Source organism: Nelumbo lutea, chromosome 1 (genome assembly GCF_056320005.1).
Source record: "Nelumbo lutea isolate HS-2025 chromosome 1, American lotus-T2T, whole genome shotgun sequence".
Taxonomy (NCBI): Eukaryota; Viridiplantae; Streptophyta; class Magnoliopsida; order Proteales; family Nelumbonaceae; genus Nelumbo; species Nelumbo lutea.
In genome coordinates, this window is record NC_142684.1 from 116,508,400 (window position 1) to 116,528,562 (window position 20,163).

Genomic DNA, 20,163 nt, shown 5'->3' on the forward strand with positions numbered 1-20,163 from the left:
GAGCTTGAATCCAGTCGGTCAATTCACAAGGAGCGTGTATCCTCGAATAGGAGGTGTGCACATCGCTCAATGGGTCTTAACACAAAGTTAACAGGACTGCAAGGTTATCAGTTAAGTTGCTAGTTGAACCGGCCACTAAAAGACAAAAAACAAGAAAAACCCCATTTGGAGCTTTAAAATAATGATTTTCTCTCAAACTCTCTTCCCACCCGCACTCATCCAAACCCTAACCAATGCCCTAAGGCCTCAGACCACCAGCAACCAACAACTGATGTCCGATGACAAGGGATCTATTGACGATCGACGATAATCCCCTCTTCTTCTTCTTCTTCTTCCTCCTCCTCCTCCTCCTTTCTCTTCTCTTATTCTTCTCCTTCCCTGTGAACTCAGTGCTTCTTCTTATTTTGTTCGTTTTGAATGGTTCCCAAACCGGCGATACCGTAATCTCCAAATGGATCGAAGGTGAGTCTGTACATCCCAATCAATAGCAAAAGAGTATAGGAGAGTTTGTGCCTCCATATTATCCTCCCACCACCGGAAGGCGAGATATTGAAATTGCAATGAAATACTACTAGCCCAAACATGCTTCTAATAAAACTCGTGGAGAATCAATTCAATATGAGAGGAGATGTGAGTGGAAATGAAAGGTGTTCATCTGGTAATTACTAATTACCCTGTGATTTTGTTAAGCGATGGCTTTGTTTTGGATCTTGTTGAAAGTGTGGTTTATTCCCCAACACCAACACCCCTGTCAAAGGAAAGAGATCAATCTAAAGGGAACTCTTTGATTTGTTTTCTCTTTTTCCGACCGACTGGACCGGATTCACCTGCTTAACATTAACGAGAGTGACTTCTTCAAAGAGGGCGACGTATACACATTCTATTGGCGGGTACATGCTCTCCATGAATCAACAAGTTCACTGCACTCGAGCTCCAAATATATATGGGGTCAGTTACATCAATCCATGGTTCTAACTTCTAAGCATTAAGACTTTGTATACGTATATAAAAATAAATATTACTGTTTAAACCAAATAATCAGTTCTAACTTTTAGCATTTAGCATTTTAACCACTCTAAAAAACATATTGTATGACACATGCTGACACATTACAACATTTTGAACCCTAAATAGAGAACCCAATATAAATCTCAAAGCCTCTAATCATGCTTTCTATTTTCTTTTTCTTTTAAGGCGATCTGAATCAGATTTAGTTATTACACTATTTTCACAGCCACTTGTAGCTGTAAGGATAGATCTAAATTGGATCGAGAAATATAAATTCAATCCTCACAAAACTCTACTCACACGTGTTAACAGACTTTTGTAGCCATGCATCATGGGAATTGGGAAACATTTCCACTATGAAATGAAAAAGTTATGATATCTAAAAAATAATTGACTAATAAATTGAAATCTTAAAAGTAGTAACAAATACTGTGTTATTTATCAAAATTTATAGGTAGATTTTGTTTGATTAAAACTTTTTTCAATACCATATTTTTCCTGCATCAGATTTTCCCTTTTATTTATTAGGAGATATTCACATGGGATGTCTTATTAGCAGTTAGCAGAGTCACAATTTGTAAATGATTTAGGGGGATAAATGGTAATATGGTATGTTAGATTAATTATGATTTTACCGTACGCTCCAATTGTTGATAGCTTAAACGACTCACCTTCATTGTGGCGTAAATCATGCCGTAATTTAAGGGTTATTGAAATGCGGAATTAAAGTAAAAAAAAATAGCGCATCCTTGCGCATATTAGGATTTTATCTTTAAAAAATAAACTGTTTCACAAAAGGAGAAAAGGTTAACAGGATGTCAAAGGGAGCCCAGATTTGCTCTTTAAAGCAAGTTACTCTGGGCTCACACAAATCTCACAGCCCATGAGATAGGAGATGTTATCAATGCACGGCTGCAACATTAGTGTTAAAAGCACTCTCTAAGGCTGCGTTTGGAAATGATACAAATAGAGTGTAAATCTGGGTTCAGAATAAATTTGCACTTTAGTTTACTTTTGCTTGTTTTTGACAATATTACATTTATATATTGACAAATGACCAATCAATGCATATTTACATTGATAATAAGATGTACAAGTACATCAATAAAAAATAAGTAAATTTGTATTAAAATGGGTTTAAAAAAAAACATATTTTTATTGAAATTCATATTTGCATCCATTACAGCTAAAAGTCTGTTTGGTAAGAAGGTAAATTTGTCAGTACATAACTAACTCAACTTTACAATTTATATGAACCATTTTACACTCTACACATTTGCCTTCACACTTATTTGCATTATTCCAAATGCAGCCTTAAGAGCAAATCTGGATTCATGGTAAGGGAGATATTCCTCATGTGTGACTGTACTGTTGTAGTGTCTAGTGCTTCAGTGTGTTGTTGAGACCAAATCTCTTCCCAACAAAAACCCTCCAAACATATCAGACATGCTGGGTCCAGTCTTATGGTGAGATGTGTGGATACAGATCATAGGCCCGGCGTGACTCATGATCACCCCTTAATAAGGTAAATCATGAACACCCTACTATGTTTGTAAAATTTCAGATAAACAAAAAAATCCAAATAGTCTACATTATCTTTTTTAACACTAGCCCGTGCATGCTCTTTCTAGCTCTTCTGCTCACTCCAAGTCTAGGGTTGTTGGTTAATAAGTTAGTAGGGAAACTGAAGGAGGTAAACACGGAAAGATGCTGTTTATGTGGCATGTACAGCACAGGCAAAGTTAAGATCGGCTTCAAAACTCACAAAACTGTGTGAGCGAGTTTGGTTTCAGCCAGAGCAAAGCCGGTTCAAACACCCTTTACTGCCTTACATTAAGAATATCTCCATGCTTGTATACTTTATTTTATGAGGAGATATTCCCAATGCAAGTGTGAAAATGGCTGTTAGAACGGTGTGGGCATAGTTTTCCCCTGACAGAAGCCGATCTCTATGTGAGCACCGTTTGCATATCCTTTTATACCATGCATTGAAAATATTTTCGTGCTTATATGCTATTTTTTTTCACTGGCAGATATTTCAAAGCTGCAAGTGACTGTACAAACTGTGTGAATACATTCTTATGAGCATTGAAACTAATTTAATCAGAAGAAGAGACCCATAGGAAATCTATTTTGATCGGTAGAGGAGCACTCATCCCCGGCAAGTCCATCTCTCCATGCATGCAGTTGTTTGATTTCTACGGTGTATGTATAATGGATCACTACTTATCAGTCCTGTGAAATTCCTTTTAACCCAAGACACTAGGACAACTCAGCTTTGTTCTCAGTCCCGAGCCTAGCCACAGCCACGAAACAGAGATGGTGGAAGCAAGAGCTCAGAGTCGTGGATTCAGGCTTAGTGAATCATCAATCTATTTAGGCCTCACTTGCTTTTTGGGCTAGTGAAATATTTTTCGAAAAATATTTATCTAACTTATTAGTTAAGTCTATTTATACATGTTTTTTTATTTTTCAGATAAATAAAAAATGACTATTTTAATCATAAAATATAATTATTAAAAAGGATAATTTTATCTCATCCAATTATTGACAAACTACCCCTGTTAGAAAAATAGCTTACTTCACCTTTGAAATAGATACCCATAAAAAATAAAATTTCTATAAATCCACATAAATCATAAAAAAAAACATAAATATTTTGATCGATGAGGACCAAAATGCCCTGACCAACTTTCTCCTCAAAGTCAAAAATAAAGGCCCTTAACAATAAATTAAAAAGTATTTTATTTATTCAATTCCATAAAGGCACCAACTACCTACTGCCTATACTTTACCGGATGGTAGCACAAAGGCACAGATAGAACCAAATTTAATTTGATTAATGATGAAAAATGGCATTTGTTCAGAATAGTTCAGAGGGATAAAAAAATCTGGATACGTACTTTTGATCATGTGAAGAGAAAGATGGAAAATGGGAAACCGGGGTCGGGGTGTGTCGGTATAAACATGACACCCTTAATTTACAAATTAAATCCTAATTAGTCTTCCTGCTCAAGTAAAGCTGATAATTACTTTCTATAAACAACTCCTCGAGGCATGTGAGGGGGAACCCCAACCTAACCCTATTCCATGCGCATCTTTCTACCTCCCTTTTCTTATCATTTCTTCATTAAACTAAGTATCCAATCTGACTTGTTAACCCACTGGAATCTCTCTCATTCATATTCATGTATTCTCTCTGATCCTTATCCTTGAAACCTTACCGCTCTTTACTTTAGTATTTTTTTTTCAAACGCTAGAGGAAACTAGGAAGAAAGAAGATGATGTCAGTTAACACTTAAATAAATGCATTAAGCGTCATCCTGACATTCTGACACTCCCACAGCCCTGCTCTACGTGTTAAATTCAGTGAATCATCGTCATCATTCCCTGCTTAGAAATTTTACCTTTCAACTTCTTTAGCAATGGGTCCATATAATGTTTGTGATCTGGGTTGCTTCCACGTGTTTCCTAACAATTACTTCATTGTTGAGAAGAGGGCAAGCCGTCTGGGCAGATTAGCTTGAAGCCTTTTTGTCTTTCCTCTCAACATCAATTGCAGGAAAAATAGAGAAAAATTAATTGACCCCATTATCATATTTGCTCAAAACATGGTGACAACTGCCAAATTTAGCAGAGATTGCTAAAAATAGGGTAAAGAGATAAGGCTTGGCCTTGGAGTGTCCAAATTGCAGGTCTCATGAGAGAAGATAAGAAGATAAGAGAAGTTAGCACTATGGTTTTTAAAATCGAATCGGTCATGGTCTGATTAATGGTTTAAACGGTCCAATCGTTCAACTCGAATGACTGATTCATTCTGACAAAAAAAAAAGAATAAATAAAAATTGAAAAATGGTCAAACCATTCAAACGGTTCAAATGATTAACCGACCAGTTCAGCAGTTTATTAACCATAATCAATAAGTTTTGGGGAAAAAGTAAATTTGAAGAAAAACAGAACCAATCAAATGACCGATTCTTGATTTTTCCAGTCCGATCCGATTTTGAAAATCATGATTAACATCATAGAGTGAAGAATGAAGAGAGAGCTAGGGTTCTCCAAACAGCATTACCCACAGATAGCACAATTTCACATTTCCTCTAAATTTAGAGAAGTTATGTGCATATCTTTAATTAAACTGTAAACTCAGCAACTATGACAAGAGTTCCCTCTTTCTCTGTGTTTCTATTAGGTTTATATATTATTGCTCTGGGCGACTTTTATCTGCCCGTCCTGTTCTGAGTCTTGCCATTACGGATGTCGTTACAAAAGCTGGAGTCATCTAACGCTGCTGGACTCTTACAAATATAGAATAGTTAAGCCAAGTGATGGCCATAGTAAGTTTCACATGTTATAAGCGGGCACTCCATATTACTGGTTGACAGGTATGCAACGTCTAGAATCTAGACCTAATGGGCAAGCGACACGTGGAGGGTGAAGGACAGTGGTCCCCTGCGTCGCTTTTGAGGTGGTGCCGCGTGTAAAGTTTTAGTTTTGGACTGGCATGCGATGATATGAACGTGCTCTTTCGTCTTTCCCGTGGTGTCGAAGGCTCCTAACTGTCTTCAATTAATTAATGGAGCCACATCCGACTTGGCCGCTCATGAGTTTCTGCTTCGGCATCCATTATGCTAAATTTGGCTCATGCCTTTGTCATTTTGTTATTGAATTGTTTCAGGTTGTTAGGTGAGTTATTTTAAAAAGGTTTTTATGTCTAATATGGCTTTGAAGCATAAGATGCACCTGGTCATACTTGATGTTAAATTTGTTTAATTAATTATAGTACGGGATATAAGGAGTGAATAATAGATCACTTAGGGCCCGTTTGGTAAATATATTTGAGAAAATTTTCTTGTAGCTCAATAGATACATTGAGCTTTTGACATAAGACTTGGGCAGTTCAAAGACCAATTTGGCAGATGTCGTCTTTTTATGCATTGTTTTGGGCCTTTTCTCACGAGATTAAAACGTGAAAGACGCGAGAAGCTTCATTTGAAGCTTCCCGAAATCAGCCCAAAATGGGCTTCGCTTGTCTTTTCGATGCCGCATCTTTTGGCAACTAGATCTTTCGCGTTCTAAACGGGAATAGACCGATTTTTTGTCTTCCCAACTTGTAAACAACAGAAAGACAGTGCAAAAAAGATGTGCCAAACAGCACCTTAATCAAATAGGCTTTGAGAGTCGTGCATTAGGCAGCATTTGGAAATGATGCAAAAGGAGTGTAAATCTCGATTCATAGTAAATTTGCACTCTAGTTCACTTTTGCTTATGTTTGACAACATCACATTTATGCATTGACAAATGACAATGCATATTTACATTGATAATAAGTTGTAAAAGTATATCAATAAAAAAGAAGTAAATTTGCATTCAAGTGGGCTTTTGATAAAAAAAAAATATTTTATTGGAATTCATGTTTGCATCCATTACAGCTAAAAGTCTGTTTGGTAAGAAGTTAAATTTGTCGATGCAAAACTAATCCAATTTTACAATTTATATGAATCGTTTTATAATCTACATATTTGCAGTTACACTTATTTGCATCTTTTTACAGCCTTAAGCTCGATTCAGAAAGAGTACAAATACAAATATGTAAAGTGCAAAACCTTATATTTTATATTATTTTTTATGTATTTGTACATTGCATATTTATATTTGTACTCCTTCCAAACTTAACTTTAGGAACATCTCCCATGAATAAAAATACACAAATATGGGAGATATTCTTGATGTCTTGCTACAACGTATCGTGAGGTAGGTATGAGGACAAGATCGGAACTCATCTCAAGCAAGATTCTAAATATATCAAAGATATCAGCCAATACGTATCGTATCATATTGGTGACCCCCTAATACACCCTTACACCGGATGTCGCGGTTTGACATAGTAGGGGGGTAGACGTTATATTTGAAAAAAAAAAAAAAAAAAAAAGCACAGCTTGATAGATGTCAATGTGCCCCAATCAATGTATCAACGTATATGGATATTTAAAACCTTGTGTTCAACTTGAAAAAAAAATAAAAAACTTGAAATGTTACATAGGGTGCCTAAATAGTTTTTTAAACTAAATTTGATAATATTTATTTAAAAATAAATACTTATTAAATAAGTGTTTATAAGCATTTGACGAAAAAATACTTATTTTAAAAAAGGGTGGTACAAGTATTTTCAAAGTGATGTAATGGTCTAAGAATAAACGTTTGAATAATCACTTAAAAACAAGCCCAAAATTTGAGCTTCTCAATTTAATGCTTATTCTGAAAATAAGCATTTATTTTGAACTAATTTCTCAGTGTGGCCTCGGTTCAAAATAAGTACTTATTCAGAATAACTGATTATTTTAAACGGTCCGAAACTTAGCCTTATCGAGCATCACAATGTCATTTTACAAATTAAAAAACTGTTGATTTATTGAACGTGCTTCCGCCATAAAAATGGAATAGGAATCATTATCCGCTTCGTTAATCGTCCCAATTAAGTGGGGTGTGTCGTAAGCCGTATGAACTGTGACGTCACCTGTCACCCTAATCATGATATTGATATTACGAAGCCCACATCAACGGTTCCCATTGTACATTTGTACTTGAACCCAACCTATGGCCCACAAGAAAGGGCTCCACGCCTCCACCAGGAACTAGGGTTTAATAGATAGACGCTAAGAAAGAGAAGAAATGCATGCATTTATGATCAAATAGAGTGGAAATTGGAAACAACCAAACAGCGCAAAGAAAGAGAAGAGAGAGAGAGTACCAACCACGCCATTGGTGATTGGACAACCAAACATGTCCAATTCCACTTTAGACTTTAAAGTTTAAACCACTCCCGGAGGCCATCCGTACGACGTGATTTAGTACTTCAAGGTGGTAAACCTTGGGATCCCAACTTTTCCATCTTTTTTTTTTTTTTTCTGCCGAATCTACCCACGCCGATCACCCCTTCCTTTTTGGCCCTTTTCCTTGAAAAGAAGCAAGAGTATGCTTTACACTTTACAGGCCATCCAAACCCTACTCGAGGTCAAAGTAGGAAGAAAACAATATATATTCTAAATTTCCAATCGCTTATTATAACAAATATTGTATTTTATTGGCATAATTATCATTGGTAGTTGAAAGCTTGTGTGTCCATACTGCCTACCACCCCATCCTGGTCCACAATTGCCCACAGTTAAGTTACTTGTAGCAATTCACTATGTTCACGCAAAGGGTTACAAAATGACCAGAATATCCCCTTGTGACCTTAGTTAAAGTACGTCAGCATTTCGAAAATGACCCAAATGTCCTCCAATCCCTTTGGGCCGATCCGAAGATTTGGTCGGGCCAACGTGACCGCCCGGGAGCCCAGATCGATGGTAAGTCGTACAATAGCAGGGTCCCATGAACGTGCAATCCCGAGTAGGGCAGTACAGGTAGAAGGTTAATTACACGAAGACCAAGGGCAATTTCGTAACTATCGCCCTATAAATAATATCCTACGATATCTACTACTCCGTCACCACCCGCTGAGAAAGGGGAAGGAAGATTAGCCATTGAAGGACTTAATAGAGCTTGGCGGGTAAGCAAGAGAAGCGAAGATCAAACAACTTAACCAGACGAGAAGGGGAGAGAAGTGGGCAGAGGATGAGAACCAACTTGATGAATCATCAAGTAGAGGATCAAATGTTACTCATTTCTCAACTGTATCCTAGCTTATGCACTCGTCAGCTGGTTCCGGGAGAAGGTCTGTAACTAGTTGTTTGAACAATTCACGTTGATTTTCTTGATGTTGATCGTGTATTTGCATGATGATCCTCTGTTTGTTTTTTGTGTAGGAGAGACGAAACCTCGTCGAAGGCGAAAGAAGAACAAAGGAGAAATCACCAATGTTGGAACTAGGAAGAGGAAGCTGAGCGCCGAACAAGTCGACCTCCTGGAGCTGAATTTCGGTAGTGAACATAAGTTGGTGTCTGAGAGAAAAGATCGGCTTGCTTCGGAGCTTGGGTTAGATCCTAGGCAGGTTGCGGTGTGGTTTCAAAACAGGAGAGCCAGATGGAAGAACAAGAAGCTAGAGGAAGAGTACTCCAAGTTGAAGACAGCACACGAAAGCGTAGTCGTAGAGAAATGCCGACTGGAAACCGAGGTCCATCTCCTTCTCTACCTACTCCTCCTCCTTACTTTCCTCAATATCTGTGGTAAAATATGCAGTTTACGTGTCTGTGTTTCTCTGATCTTAAGCTTTGTGCTCAAAACATCTTTATCACTTAACTAGCTGTTCCACTTTTGTGGGTTGGAGCCTAGCTTGGAGATGTGTTCTGTCTCTTTGTGCTTGCAGCTAGCTAGCTTGTAAACTACTGGTATTTTCAGCTTACTTATTGCATTGTTTCTTATGTGTTCCTTTCTTTTCGTTTACCCATTTGTGTGGCTTCACATAATTAACATATTTCTATTGTTTTCCCATTTTCTCAACTCTGGAAGCACTCTTAAGTAATGCTAGTCGATTGCCAATTTGTTTCTATCCAAAGATTAATTGAGGCTACCCATCATCAGCCATTGATGAATCCGAGCTTCAATTATTGTTTTGGTTGGAGGGTGGTGAAGACTGAAGAGCATATATGTTGATCATCCTCTTGACTGAGAAGCTTCAGTACCTTGCACATGATATCCCACCTGGAGTATTGGGTGTTTGACTGTTTGGGTCCTTGGCTCCATCCAGTTTAAGTGGAGTGGCTTTGCACGGAGGAACGACAAATACTAATTAGCCAACAAAAGTGACATGTCCTAGAGACATCAAATCCATATGAGACCTCACAAAGTTGCTCAAGGTGGTAGGGTTTGAAATCATATATATGATCAGGAGTTACATTCTCTAGCTGGTCTGTGTAGGGGACAGCATGCATTGCAACTCATGCTTATCTAAAACTCTGAAGAATAGTTTACCTGTTAAAAACTTATAAAGAGATGTTGATGTATAAAATTGATATTTTAGCACTCTGCAGAACACATGCATGTGGACGGCTACAACTGGTGGCCCCACCCCCACCTTGAAGATTCTCAGTTTTCATGATTAATCCTGAAGTTTAAATCTAGATGGGATTAATTAACAGTTAAAACCAAGCATTAATACTGTAAGTTAGTGCAATGGTTCTGGTTCATATGGTAACAATCTAGCAGCAGCTAGATTTACTTTAGGATGATGGGATGCATTAACTCAGTAGAAGTTTTGGATTCTTGGAATTAAAAATGGGGTCAGACTTTCAAGAGACAACACCCCCCCCCCCCCCCATTCCTTTTTTTTTATTACTTGCAATGTGTAGTTCTCTAAGCAGTATATATTGTGTTACAGGTGCTAAAGCTCAAAGATCAGCTCTCCGAGGCAGAGAAGGGGATAAAAAGGCTCTTAGAGCGCTCTGATGGAGTGTCAAGCGGTAGCCCGAGTTCCTCTTTTTCTATAGACACTGACCAACCATTTTTAGGAGAATTCGGAGACCAAGGATTTGAAAATCTCTTCTATATGCCAGAAAATTATGTCCAAGGCATGGAGTGGGTTAACCTGTATTTGTAGTTATATGATTTATTTGTGTAAATATGTGTAATAACCCTCCATCTCCAATGTAAATTATCTGGGTAGGTTTTATCTAATTATCTCTTCTGTATTGGTTGTTGTTCTGGACCAGATGAAATTCTTGACAAAGATAGATATTTTGTCTTTTTCTCTAGTCATGGTTTGACTAGAAAGGCGCTCGCGTTGCTTGTGGCTATATCTTCCTTTCTTACCACGCAAGAGTAAGAAAGCCCATTTCTTGATTTCAAAGGTTAGAAAATGACTTTTCTGACGATGTTGGTTAATGGGTTTATAGTAGATCTGTCTTACTTTCTTGTCCATTGCGTCCATGTATTCTTTTTGGTTGTGTGGTCCTATACCAAGAATAAACCATCACCCTATACGCACTTTTGCAGCCAGAACTCGCACCTGACTTTTCTATTTAGTTCTACTTTCCTTACAATAGGTGAAAGAGTTTTCAATTGAGTTGTAGAACAGAATTACTCAATGTAATGTCCTTATGTCCACATGATTTGTCTTCATTCAATAACCTGCCTACCCATCCAAAAGTAGAAGGAAAAAGCTGGAAGTGTGAATTATGAATCACTCTTCACGTTTAAGAAACATGTCTATTAATTTGCCCGGATCTGATAGAATTTAGAAATGTCTAGCATGGTACAGGTTGCCTACTTAATTGATTAGAGACTTAGAGACTTAGTGTGAGATCTATCATTTTAGTCCTTGTTTATTTTTCAGGAAGTGGGGGCAGATATGTTGGTAGATCCTATGGAAAAAAAACAAACTCGTATCGCTAATATGTAATGCTTAAAAAATGTCCCTTTTTTATGGATAAAACAGTGATTGCACAAATTTACATCGATAAGTGCACTTGCCTGAATAAGTGCAATTACTCGGGTAAATGACTTACCAAGAAACAAACGAGGCTTTAAGTGAAAGTTGAAACCAGAACCTGAGGGGAATTGTCCGACACTAAAAGCCAACCATGAAGTTCCACTGTTCTAGTGCAGCGTAATGTTAACACTAATCCTGAAATCAATCCAATAATGCAACTACTAGTCCTGCATTCAGCGTAACTACAACGTTTCATTACATGGTAACAAAGGTTGAAAGGAATCCAGTTAGAAGATTGCTATCGCCTCTTATATCCAGTATAGACTAGCTATCATACACTTCCTAGAAAGAGCTTTACCCAAAATGTGGTTATCATCCGGAGATTTCCATAAGCTAAGCTGTAAGTTTTAACCTTTGGCTTGATTTTAGATTGGACTCGGAAAGAAACTGCCCACTGGATGAACAGATTGCTGGTCCATGAATAAGCCACATATCATACTGGATTAATAATAGAGAAGCTGAGAAGGTTTCCCCAATACAACACATTGAAAGATCAATTTTCCACAAGCACAAACATGCTGGCAATTGGGTAGGGACTCGGAAAAAAGAGCTGCCATCCATCTCGGAACTTAATGCTAAGAAAATGGCTTCAGAGCAAAGCTGTGATCCATCTGGTTTCTTCTCCTGTTAAGAAAATGATTGGCACCTTAGGAATTTAACAGAAAATAAAATGCTGCAAAGATGACAAAAATGGCCCCCAAAACATTGGAAAGTAATGAAAAACAAAAAACAAAAAAAAGAGGACCATCAGCCTTCTAGTATTGGCTTACAAAACAAGAATATCCTTACAGTATATTTTCCCATCCTAGAGTTTGTGGAGCTGGGACACCAAACTAACAACCAGAAGCCATGGTAAACCTTCGACAGCTGTCGGCTTATGGAAAGACTGACGAAACCACTCTGTTGTTCCAAATGAGGAATCAAAAAAGCCACCTTATTACCTTTCCTTCAAAGAACCATCATTGGATCTTTTCAATTCTAATGGTGGTAGAAACATTGACGAAGATGACAACTGCTTCTGCCGCATTGAAAATGAGGACTGCCGCATTGAAATTGAAGACCAGCAATTGAAGGCACTTCTCAGCTGCCTCTTTTCATTGTCATCATATTCATCGTAATTGGGGTCAGGTCGCACGGCAGATACCTTAAGGGCCTCGGGGAGTATGCAGTTGCAAAGAGAACCTACATATGAAAGAGTTTAAATATATAAAGAAAAAAAGAATACAACATATTGATACATGCATCTTATCCAAACATGATAGCAAACAAGGTGGTATATATCATGAACAACCATAAAAACAATCTAGCAACAGCATACAAGGAAGCGTGGAAGCATAAAGGCAATGGGGGACAACTATTTGGGCTCCATTACTGACGAAGACAACAAATCATCCAATGCATTAACATTTTCTTTTTTTCCCTCTAGGGTTTTACCATGCGTTTGGAGGATTTTGATATATAAATTGGCAAAAAACTAGTCAGCATATTTACTTAAATCTCCTAGGCTCCGCATTTTAATTTACCAACAAACTACTTTCACAGTCCTCTTGGCATACCAGATTTATTTTACTCAAATTGTCCATAAACTCTCATTTTGGCTAATATTATTATATTTACATAATTCAAGATTTACTTATGCCCATGTTCATGTGCTATGATTTCTGTAGATTGATGTAAGGAACACCCATGGAACTGAGAACACCATATTCAGATACAGACAATGATGCAGCAAACCCAACTATGATTCCCTTATCAAGATCCAAGAAATAAATAAACATAGCAGTATCCTATCTAATAAGCTAGTAATATGCTTTTACTTTTAGCCTTTTAACTTACATTTTTCAATACATATATCTTGTCACACCCAATGAAATTTCTAAAATTTATAAAATTCCTCACATAAATTTTGTTGAATATCTAACCATTTATTTACTGAACAAATATTAGGTTGTTCCTCAGTGGTTAAGAGAATACAGTATGAAAATATGTGAAAATATTCAAACTAATACTGTAAGATATGCAGTATCTAGTGCTGATGTTGTTGTATTGTTGTGTTGACATGGGTTCAACCTGGGTACCATAGGTTTGGACAAACCTGAATACATGGAATCCACACCATAAACCATCACATTAGTAATGAACAGATAAAATTCTTATCACCAATTGCATTTCAAGACAACAGGAATGAAAAATATTTCAATTACATCTAGAATAAATTTTCCATATAAAATGTATTCATTATATGGGTGTTGACAAATGTATAAATAAAGTTGACTTAGGAGATCATGAATGAACTGATTTCTATTTGTATTAGTTCATTACCAATTCCATATTGGCTGATAAAACTTACCAACTCAAATGCTCAGGGGTTATAGTAAATTATATTGTTAGAGGTTACTTGAAATCCAGAGTGATATCTTGTAGAGATTGACTAAAGGTCTGCCAATGCCTAAGCAGATAGTCTATCTAATTTTCCTTTTTCTTATTGTGATTTTTCTTTTTTTAATTAGATGCAGGAGCTGTTGCATGTGAAGTCTGTTTCCTCCCTTCTCATCATTAATGAAGTTTGATTTATTGATTGAAAAGTCACTCAATGGCACTGAAACATCCACTTTCTTCCTGTTATAAGCCCTGTTTTTGACATGAGGTTCAAAAATCTTAGAACCAACCAATTCCCCTTCCAGATCAAACATTGTAAACCATATAGCCATACATCTGATTAGGCAAATGTCAAATTGTCATCCTTTGACAGTTGACTACCACCAAGTTATTGCATTCCTCAACATCCAGGCCTAAAGTTCAACTCAAATTTTGGACAAATCCAATCTTGAACACATTAATCACCCTTAGACCTTAATAGGTGCCTGTTAGGGAGGGCTTTTTGTAGAATGGCTTTTGTCTTTGCAAATAGCAAGGCAGGCCTCACAAGGAGGAGGTGGTGAGGTGTCCCATTTTTAGAAGACCTTTACTAGATTGGGAAGTTGAAGAATGTATGAGTCTGCTGGCCTGGTTGCAAGAGGTGGAGATTAATCTTGGCAGTCCAGATTTGAGGTGGTGGAAGGAGTGTAGAAATGGGAAGTTTATGGTGAAATCTATTGTAGAGCTCTGGAAAGAAATCAGGTTGAAAGAGCATCTTTTGGAGATTTTGGGACAACCCAATTCCTCCAAGAGTGGAAACTTTTGGATGGTTGGTGGCATTGGACAGCATTCTTACTCAGGACCAGTTAAAGAGAAGAGGTATTGTTTGATGAGAAAATGTATTCTTTGTGAAGCGGTCTGAAAATATTGTGCATTTTTGTTGGTTGATTGTGGCTTCACAAGTTTTGTTTGGGGCTTCTTTTTTTAGCTGTTTAAAATGGAGACCTAATCACCTCAGGTTCCTAAAGACATCTTTGATCAATAGCTGTCTATCAGGGGAAGTAGGAAAACAAGTATTATCTGGAGTTCTGTAACTTCTGCATTGTGCTGGGAAGCATGTAAAAAGGAACAAATGACTTTTTGATGGGAAATAGAAATCCAAGGAGAAAATGTGCACGATTATTGGTTCAAAGTTGCTAGATGTGAAAGAACTAGTGCCACCTAAGGCTAGAGCTTTCAGTTGCGAGGTCTTTATTAATAAACATACTTGTAAGAACCTTCAATGGAGAATACCCTTCGAGTATACTTCACCCTATGTTTGCATCTTTTGTAAAGTACTTTCCACTTCCTAATCTCTTGTAATTTTGTGCATGCTATTTGGAAGTTTTTTTATGTGGAGAACTGGAGATGCAGAAAAGCTCCATTTTTGTGGTTTCTATGGAAGAAAGAAATGCAAGAGATGACATTGAAAATATATTTATTTAAGGTTGCACATTGGACCAAATCTATGGAAGTGTTTAAGCTATTTACGACTGATGACATTATTAAAAACTGGAACCAGGTAGCTGATTCATCATCAGTTAGAGTGTCTCCAACAATAACTTGGAGCTGACTACCTCTAGGACTTACAAAGATGAATTTTGATGGCTGCAGCATAGGAAATCCAATTCTTTCTGGTGTTGGGGGAGTCCTTCAAAACTTGGAAGGAGATATAGTAACTTTATACTCTGGTCCTAATGGGATTGCTCAATCAACCAGGGCAGAGTGGTGCTCCATGAACTCCCTGACCTGAACTGGGTCCAAACACGTTGTTCCCATGAATATTGACTTCCTAAATTTGAATCCCGGGCATTGTCGTGGCTCAACTTCAAAGACACCACTACTTGGGTAGTCGTGGGCTCCAAAGGCATATTCTACACCATGAACTGAAATACAAGTTTAAGTCATTAAAAAATCTACTTTTTCTAATGGATAGATATTGAATTTTAAAGCCAGAAAATAGAGAAATTGCAAGCTACTGGAATCCTTCAAGAGGGTCTCCTGCATTCCAAGAACTGTAAGTATACATTTAGGTCACTGGTCACATGATTAAGGAAAAAAAAAAAAAAAAACTAATAAACAAGATCAGTATTACCTTCCACACCAGAATGAAAGACACCAAGGCCTGCCCAGTAGACATAGCCATTCATGGGTGTCAAGTCATAAACATTAAGATAGACAGGGGTACCGCCTGTATTATAGCTTGATGACTTCACTTTTGGGAACAAGCTGAAACAGGCTGATTTGCCTCGTTTGTGACAAGGCATGTTGGAGTTACAGCCCTTCTTTGTTCCCAATTTCATGTTTCTTTAAAAGGTGAAACCAGGAATTGGTAAATCCCTAGTTACAATCTGCATGCATTTAAGGGCAAAAATTTAGAAACATTAGTCATATTACATCAAGACCACAACAAGAAAAACCATACAGCATAATGGAGGCAAAAATATAAAGGAGTCCAATATCAACTGAACTACATATTCATCTTATTTTTTTTAAAATGAACTGAGGCACAAAATGAAATTTCACAAATGCCAAGAATCCATGCAAGTCACAAAGTAAAGGAAACTTCTGCATTCCCCACCTGTTGTTATGTAATAATTTAACCTTAATATGAAAGGTCACAGTCAGCAAGCGTCAAAAGTAGGATTCGTGGAGTAGACAGTATAATTGTTTGCTTCAGAAAAGCAATAAATTGTGATGCTGTAATTTCATGCATATCAATTATACAATACATCTACTCACAAAAAAACAAATAAATACAGATTGAATATAGAAATATAATTGATTACTTGGAAAATATCTCCAACCTTAGGTCAAGTTTCACTTTTTCCATTTTGTAAATATAGCATTGTTTAGATGGTTAGCTTTTCTTCCTGACATCTCAAACAATCTTGCTTCCATTCCATTGCAAAGACATCTGAAAGGTGTCTTTCTGAGTTCAGTGTCTTAAAAGCACAAGGGCTTTTTTGCACTTTAGGCACAAGGCAAGGCCTTATTGAAACGAGGTGCAAATTAAAAAAAAAAAAAAAACTGCATGAAAAATGCAAAAAATAAAAAAATAAAAAAATGGCCCTATACTTATCAAACACTACTGGATGAGAGCCCCCTACACTTCATTCTCTCTTATATGCTTAATTTTCAGACAAACATAGATTATCCTTCAACATCATCAAGCATCATTTTCTTCTTGACAAATTCCTATTGATTACTTTTTAAACTCAGATCTGGAGTTTATTTTTATGTAAGCATCATTAACAAAATCACGTATTCCCATATTATGTGGCAAGAGGGAAGAACACCTAGAGCCAACAGCTCCCAAATATACTATGTGAAAAAAGCACCCAATTGTCTATCTTGAAACTGTAGTTCCCCATTAAATGGAATTTCTCCCCACCTCATCGAAAAAGGTTGTCCATAAGGGAATTAGTTGATTATGGAACCAAATTGAGCAAGCTGTTGATCCATGCAGTCAAAAATCTATTATACCCTACAACTTACAAAGTTCCAAAAGGATACCTGGGCCATCAGAAGACATACACATAAGTACATAACCCCCCCGGAAGCTTCAATGGTTGAAGTTAAAGCTTCAAGGTTAAAAAGATGGAGAAGGGTTCTGAAAATTTCATTGCTTGATGAATAAGGACAATACTTTTCACTGTATTATATTCATAAGAGGGAGTTAATTTTGGAATATGGTTGGAGTCTTGGGGGAGTTTAATCCTAGATTGGAATTGAATCTCATCTTCATCATTCTAACCACTGAACCATTGCCGCCTAGCAGCCCATGGCTCAATTTAAGAAATTTCTAGATCTATCAAGAACTAAACGTCAATTCACACCGAGTAAAAAAAAAAAAACCCTCTAGTTCGAGAGGAGGTGAAAAGAAAGAAGCCCTTCCCAAACGACAATTTCGAATGTTGCATTTTGCGAGGAAGTTATAGACCTTGGGAAACATAGAATATCCTGCATCCTAGCAACACCGGAAGCATGAACAAAACAAATGCAATAAATCCAGTAAACTGGGTTTTCCAGCATTTCATAGAGAACATGAAAGAAAAGGCAAGAACAAACCAACATTGGTTAAGAATAGAAACCAAAAGAACAGAAAGAATGAAATGGGCAAACAAGAAATATATTTGAGAACAAATTGCACCGGATAGGAGCAAAACTGATAAATTTACTTAGTTCTCCGTGGAATTCTATACAGGAGATATTAGGAAAAGAAATAAAGGAATCATGCTTCAAGACAACAGATCGAACAGAACAGAGACACGAAGAGAAATTAATAAGCAAAAAACCACTAATCCTACGCAAACGCAAGGACATAAAAAAGTAAAATTAGTAAAAAAAAAAAAATCAGAAAGGAAACAAGAATAAAATGTAGAATTGGAGCAATGCCACAACACCCAAGAAGAAAAATTAAGAAAACCAACGAGAACCCATTAAAGCAAATAAAAGCAAGAGAAGCCCACCTTCCCATCTGGAGAACGTTCCCATCAGAACGGCAGAAAGCAAGAAAACCACCTTCAACAAACATGCTAACCATCTTTCACGGCCGATAACCCACCTGAAAGTGGTGTAGCTATGCTTGAAACCCACACATTTCTGACAATAACCGGAAACCAAAATCCAGAAACCACCAACGCCTTGCAGCCCAAAAAAGAGGAAAACAAAAAACCTCCGAGAAATTTGAAGTAAAGCTCGAGAAGCTCGCTCGCGCTCTCTCTCCCTCTGGCTATTATTATCCAAAAAAAAAAATATTTTGATTTTATTTTTTTAAAAAATCACGAACGTTGAAATATTTCAAAATTCACAGAGCTATCTTTTTTAAACATAAAATAGTTTAAATTTACGTATTGTTATTAATATTTTTTTGTTTCGAAAATCTCACCATAAATATTTTAAGTTTTTAACGATGCACGTATCCTTCCCTGTTCCCTCTCCCTCTCCCGTAGATCTGATTTTACTCATTCTCTCTCTCTTTCTCTCTCATTTGTTTCTTGATCGGTCCGAGATCGGGGAAGAAGTGAGGAATACCCCCATTGACTTCCCTCAATGACATGCAAATCCCTGTTTGGGCATTTAATGAACCAAAATACCCCCATCCAATTAAAAAACAATACATGGTTGATGATATAGCAACATTCAAATAACAGACTGGTGAATTCGGATTAGGTCCCAACAGCCTTGACAGCCGTGGATGGGGAACATCTTTTTTTTCTTCCAAGGCGAGATGTTTGGGCATAGTTGTGATGGCTGTTCAAAGTCCGGATATGCTTCTCACATAGTCCGTATTTGTATTTATTATTTATGAAAGATGTTCTCAATATAAGATAAGATGAGATGTAATTTGAGGGACGCTCGACCGTTCTGGTAGATTTATTTATCGGAGATAAATATCCTTCAGTTTTCAAATAAGTTTTTCTCATTTTCTACCTTTTTTGTTTTTTTTTCTTATTTTCGTCGAAGCATTTTTAACAGTGAGAAACGATGAAGAAGATGTCCTCTCTAATGCCTCCTCCAGAAGGCGACACTGATGCGTCAGTAACACGAACCGAGTGGTTTGTGAGCCTACACAGATTTTCTTTTCTTCTCTTTTTTATATATTTTTTCATTTCAATCATGGCTATTTATAGGGTGGGTGCTTTGTATCTTGTCCTCGACAGTTGATTACGGTTCAGTCCTTGTTTTGCACTTTAGCTCTGATATCTGGAGGTGTCTTTCTTCAAGAGTAGAAAGAACGAGGCATAACCCAGATCAGATAAGCGAGAGACAGAGGGTTACTGTTGTTCAGTTTCCAATAGCAAGCTCTCTTCATTTTTTGAGGTTTGTAACAAAAAGGGGTTGAGTTGAGATTGTCCTTCAAGTCTCCCAGTAGAGACGAGGAGGAAAGGGAAATCTTTTATTATTTCTCCGAGAAGTAAACGTTTTATTTTCTCATACCGGAAGAGAATCGCAGCGTTATATGCAGCAAGGGACGAATCTTATACTCCAGTAGAATTCAAAAGGGGGAGATCTCCGGCGGATTTCAGTTCCGAGAGCAGAGTTGGGGGGGGACACGCATGTGGGTGGAGCAGAGTTCTAAGAGCAAAGTTGGGCAAGAGGGAGCTAACGCACGAGTCCCTCTAATCCGCGTGTGGGTGGACATGCGGCGCGCTCACAGCGCTGTGGGACGTTTTTGGGGGGGCCAAAGTTGTGGGGGGCGGATGCGAACCCCACTGAACTCATCTATAACTCCAATTTGACATATAATATATAGTACCTTTTTTTGCCGAAAAAAGAAAGGGAGAAGCAGGTTCCAATTTGACTGTTCCACCCTTGTTTTTTTT

The 20,163-nt window shown here is 37.3% G+C and overlaps 1 protein-coding gene and 2 long non-coding RNA genes across 5 annotated transcripts; 2 read left to right on the forward strand and 1 right to left on the reverse strand.

The window, feature by feature from the left end:
• The first annotated feature begins 213 nt into the window (after window positions 1–213).
• Window positions 214–3,379, forward strand: LOC148876980 (uncharacterized). 2 transcript variants are annotated; one of them, XR_016105583.1, is made up of 4 exons: window positions 214–948; window positions 2,321–2,533; window positions 2,640–2,961; window positions 3,042–3,379. It is a non-coding gene; the product is annotated as an uncharacterized LOC148876980 (long non-coding RNA). The 2 variants fall into 2 exon arrangements; XR_016105582.1 differs by lacking the exon at window positions 2,640–2,961.
• Window positions 3,380–8,493: 5,114 nt separating this feature from the next.
• Window positions 8,494–10,700, forward strand: LOC148876981 (homeobox-leucine zipper protein ATHB-40-like). Its single transcript, XM_088981676.1, has 3 exons — window positions 8,494–8,725; window positions 8,817–9,124; window positions 10,328–10,700. Exons 1-3 carry the CDS (start codon window positions 8,626–8,628, stop codon window positions 10,544–10,546), a joined length of 627 nt encoding a protein of 208 aa, XP_088837802.1. The 5' UTR covers window positions 8,494–8,625; the 3' UTR covers window positions 10,547–10,700.
• Window positions 10,701–11,573: 873 nt separating this feature from the next.
• Window positions 11,574–18,933, reverse strand: LOC148876982 (uncharacterized). 2 transcript variants are annotated; one of them, XR_016110298.1, is made up of 5 exons: window positions 18,726–18,931; window positions 18,307–18,569; window positions 15,930–16,185; window positions 12,227–15,720; window positions 11,574–12,061 (listed from the first exon to the last, which is right to left on the reverse strand). It is a non-coding gene; the product is annotated as an uncharacterized LOC148876982 (long non-coding RNA). The 2 variants fall into 2 exon arrangements; XR_016110296.1 differs by having other exon boundaries at window positions 18,307–18,933.
• Between the last annotated feature and the right edge of the window lie 1,230 nt (window positions 18,934–20,163).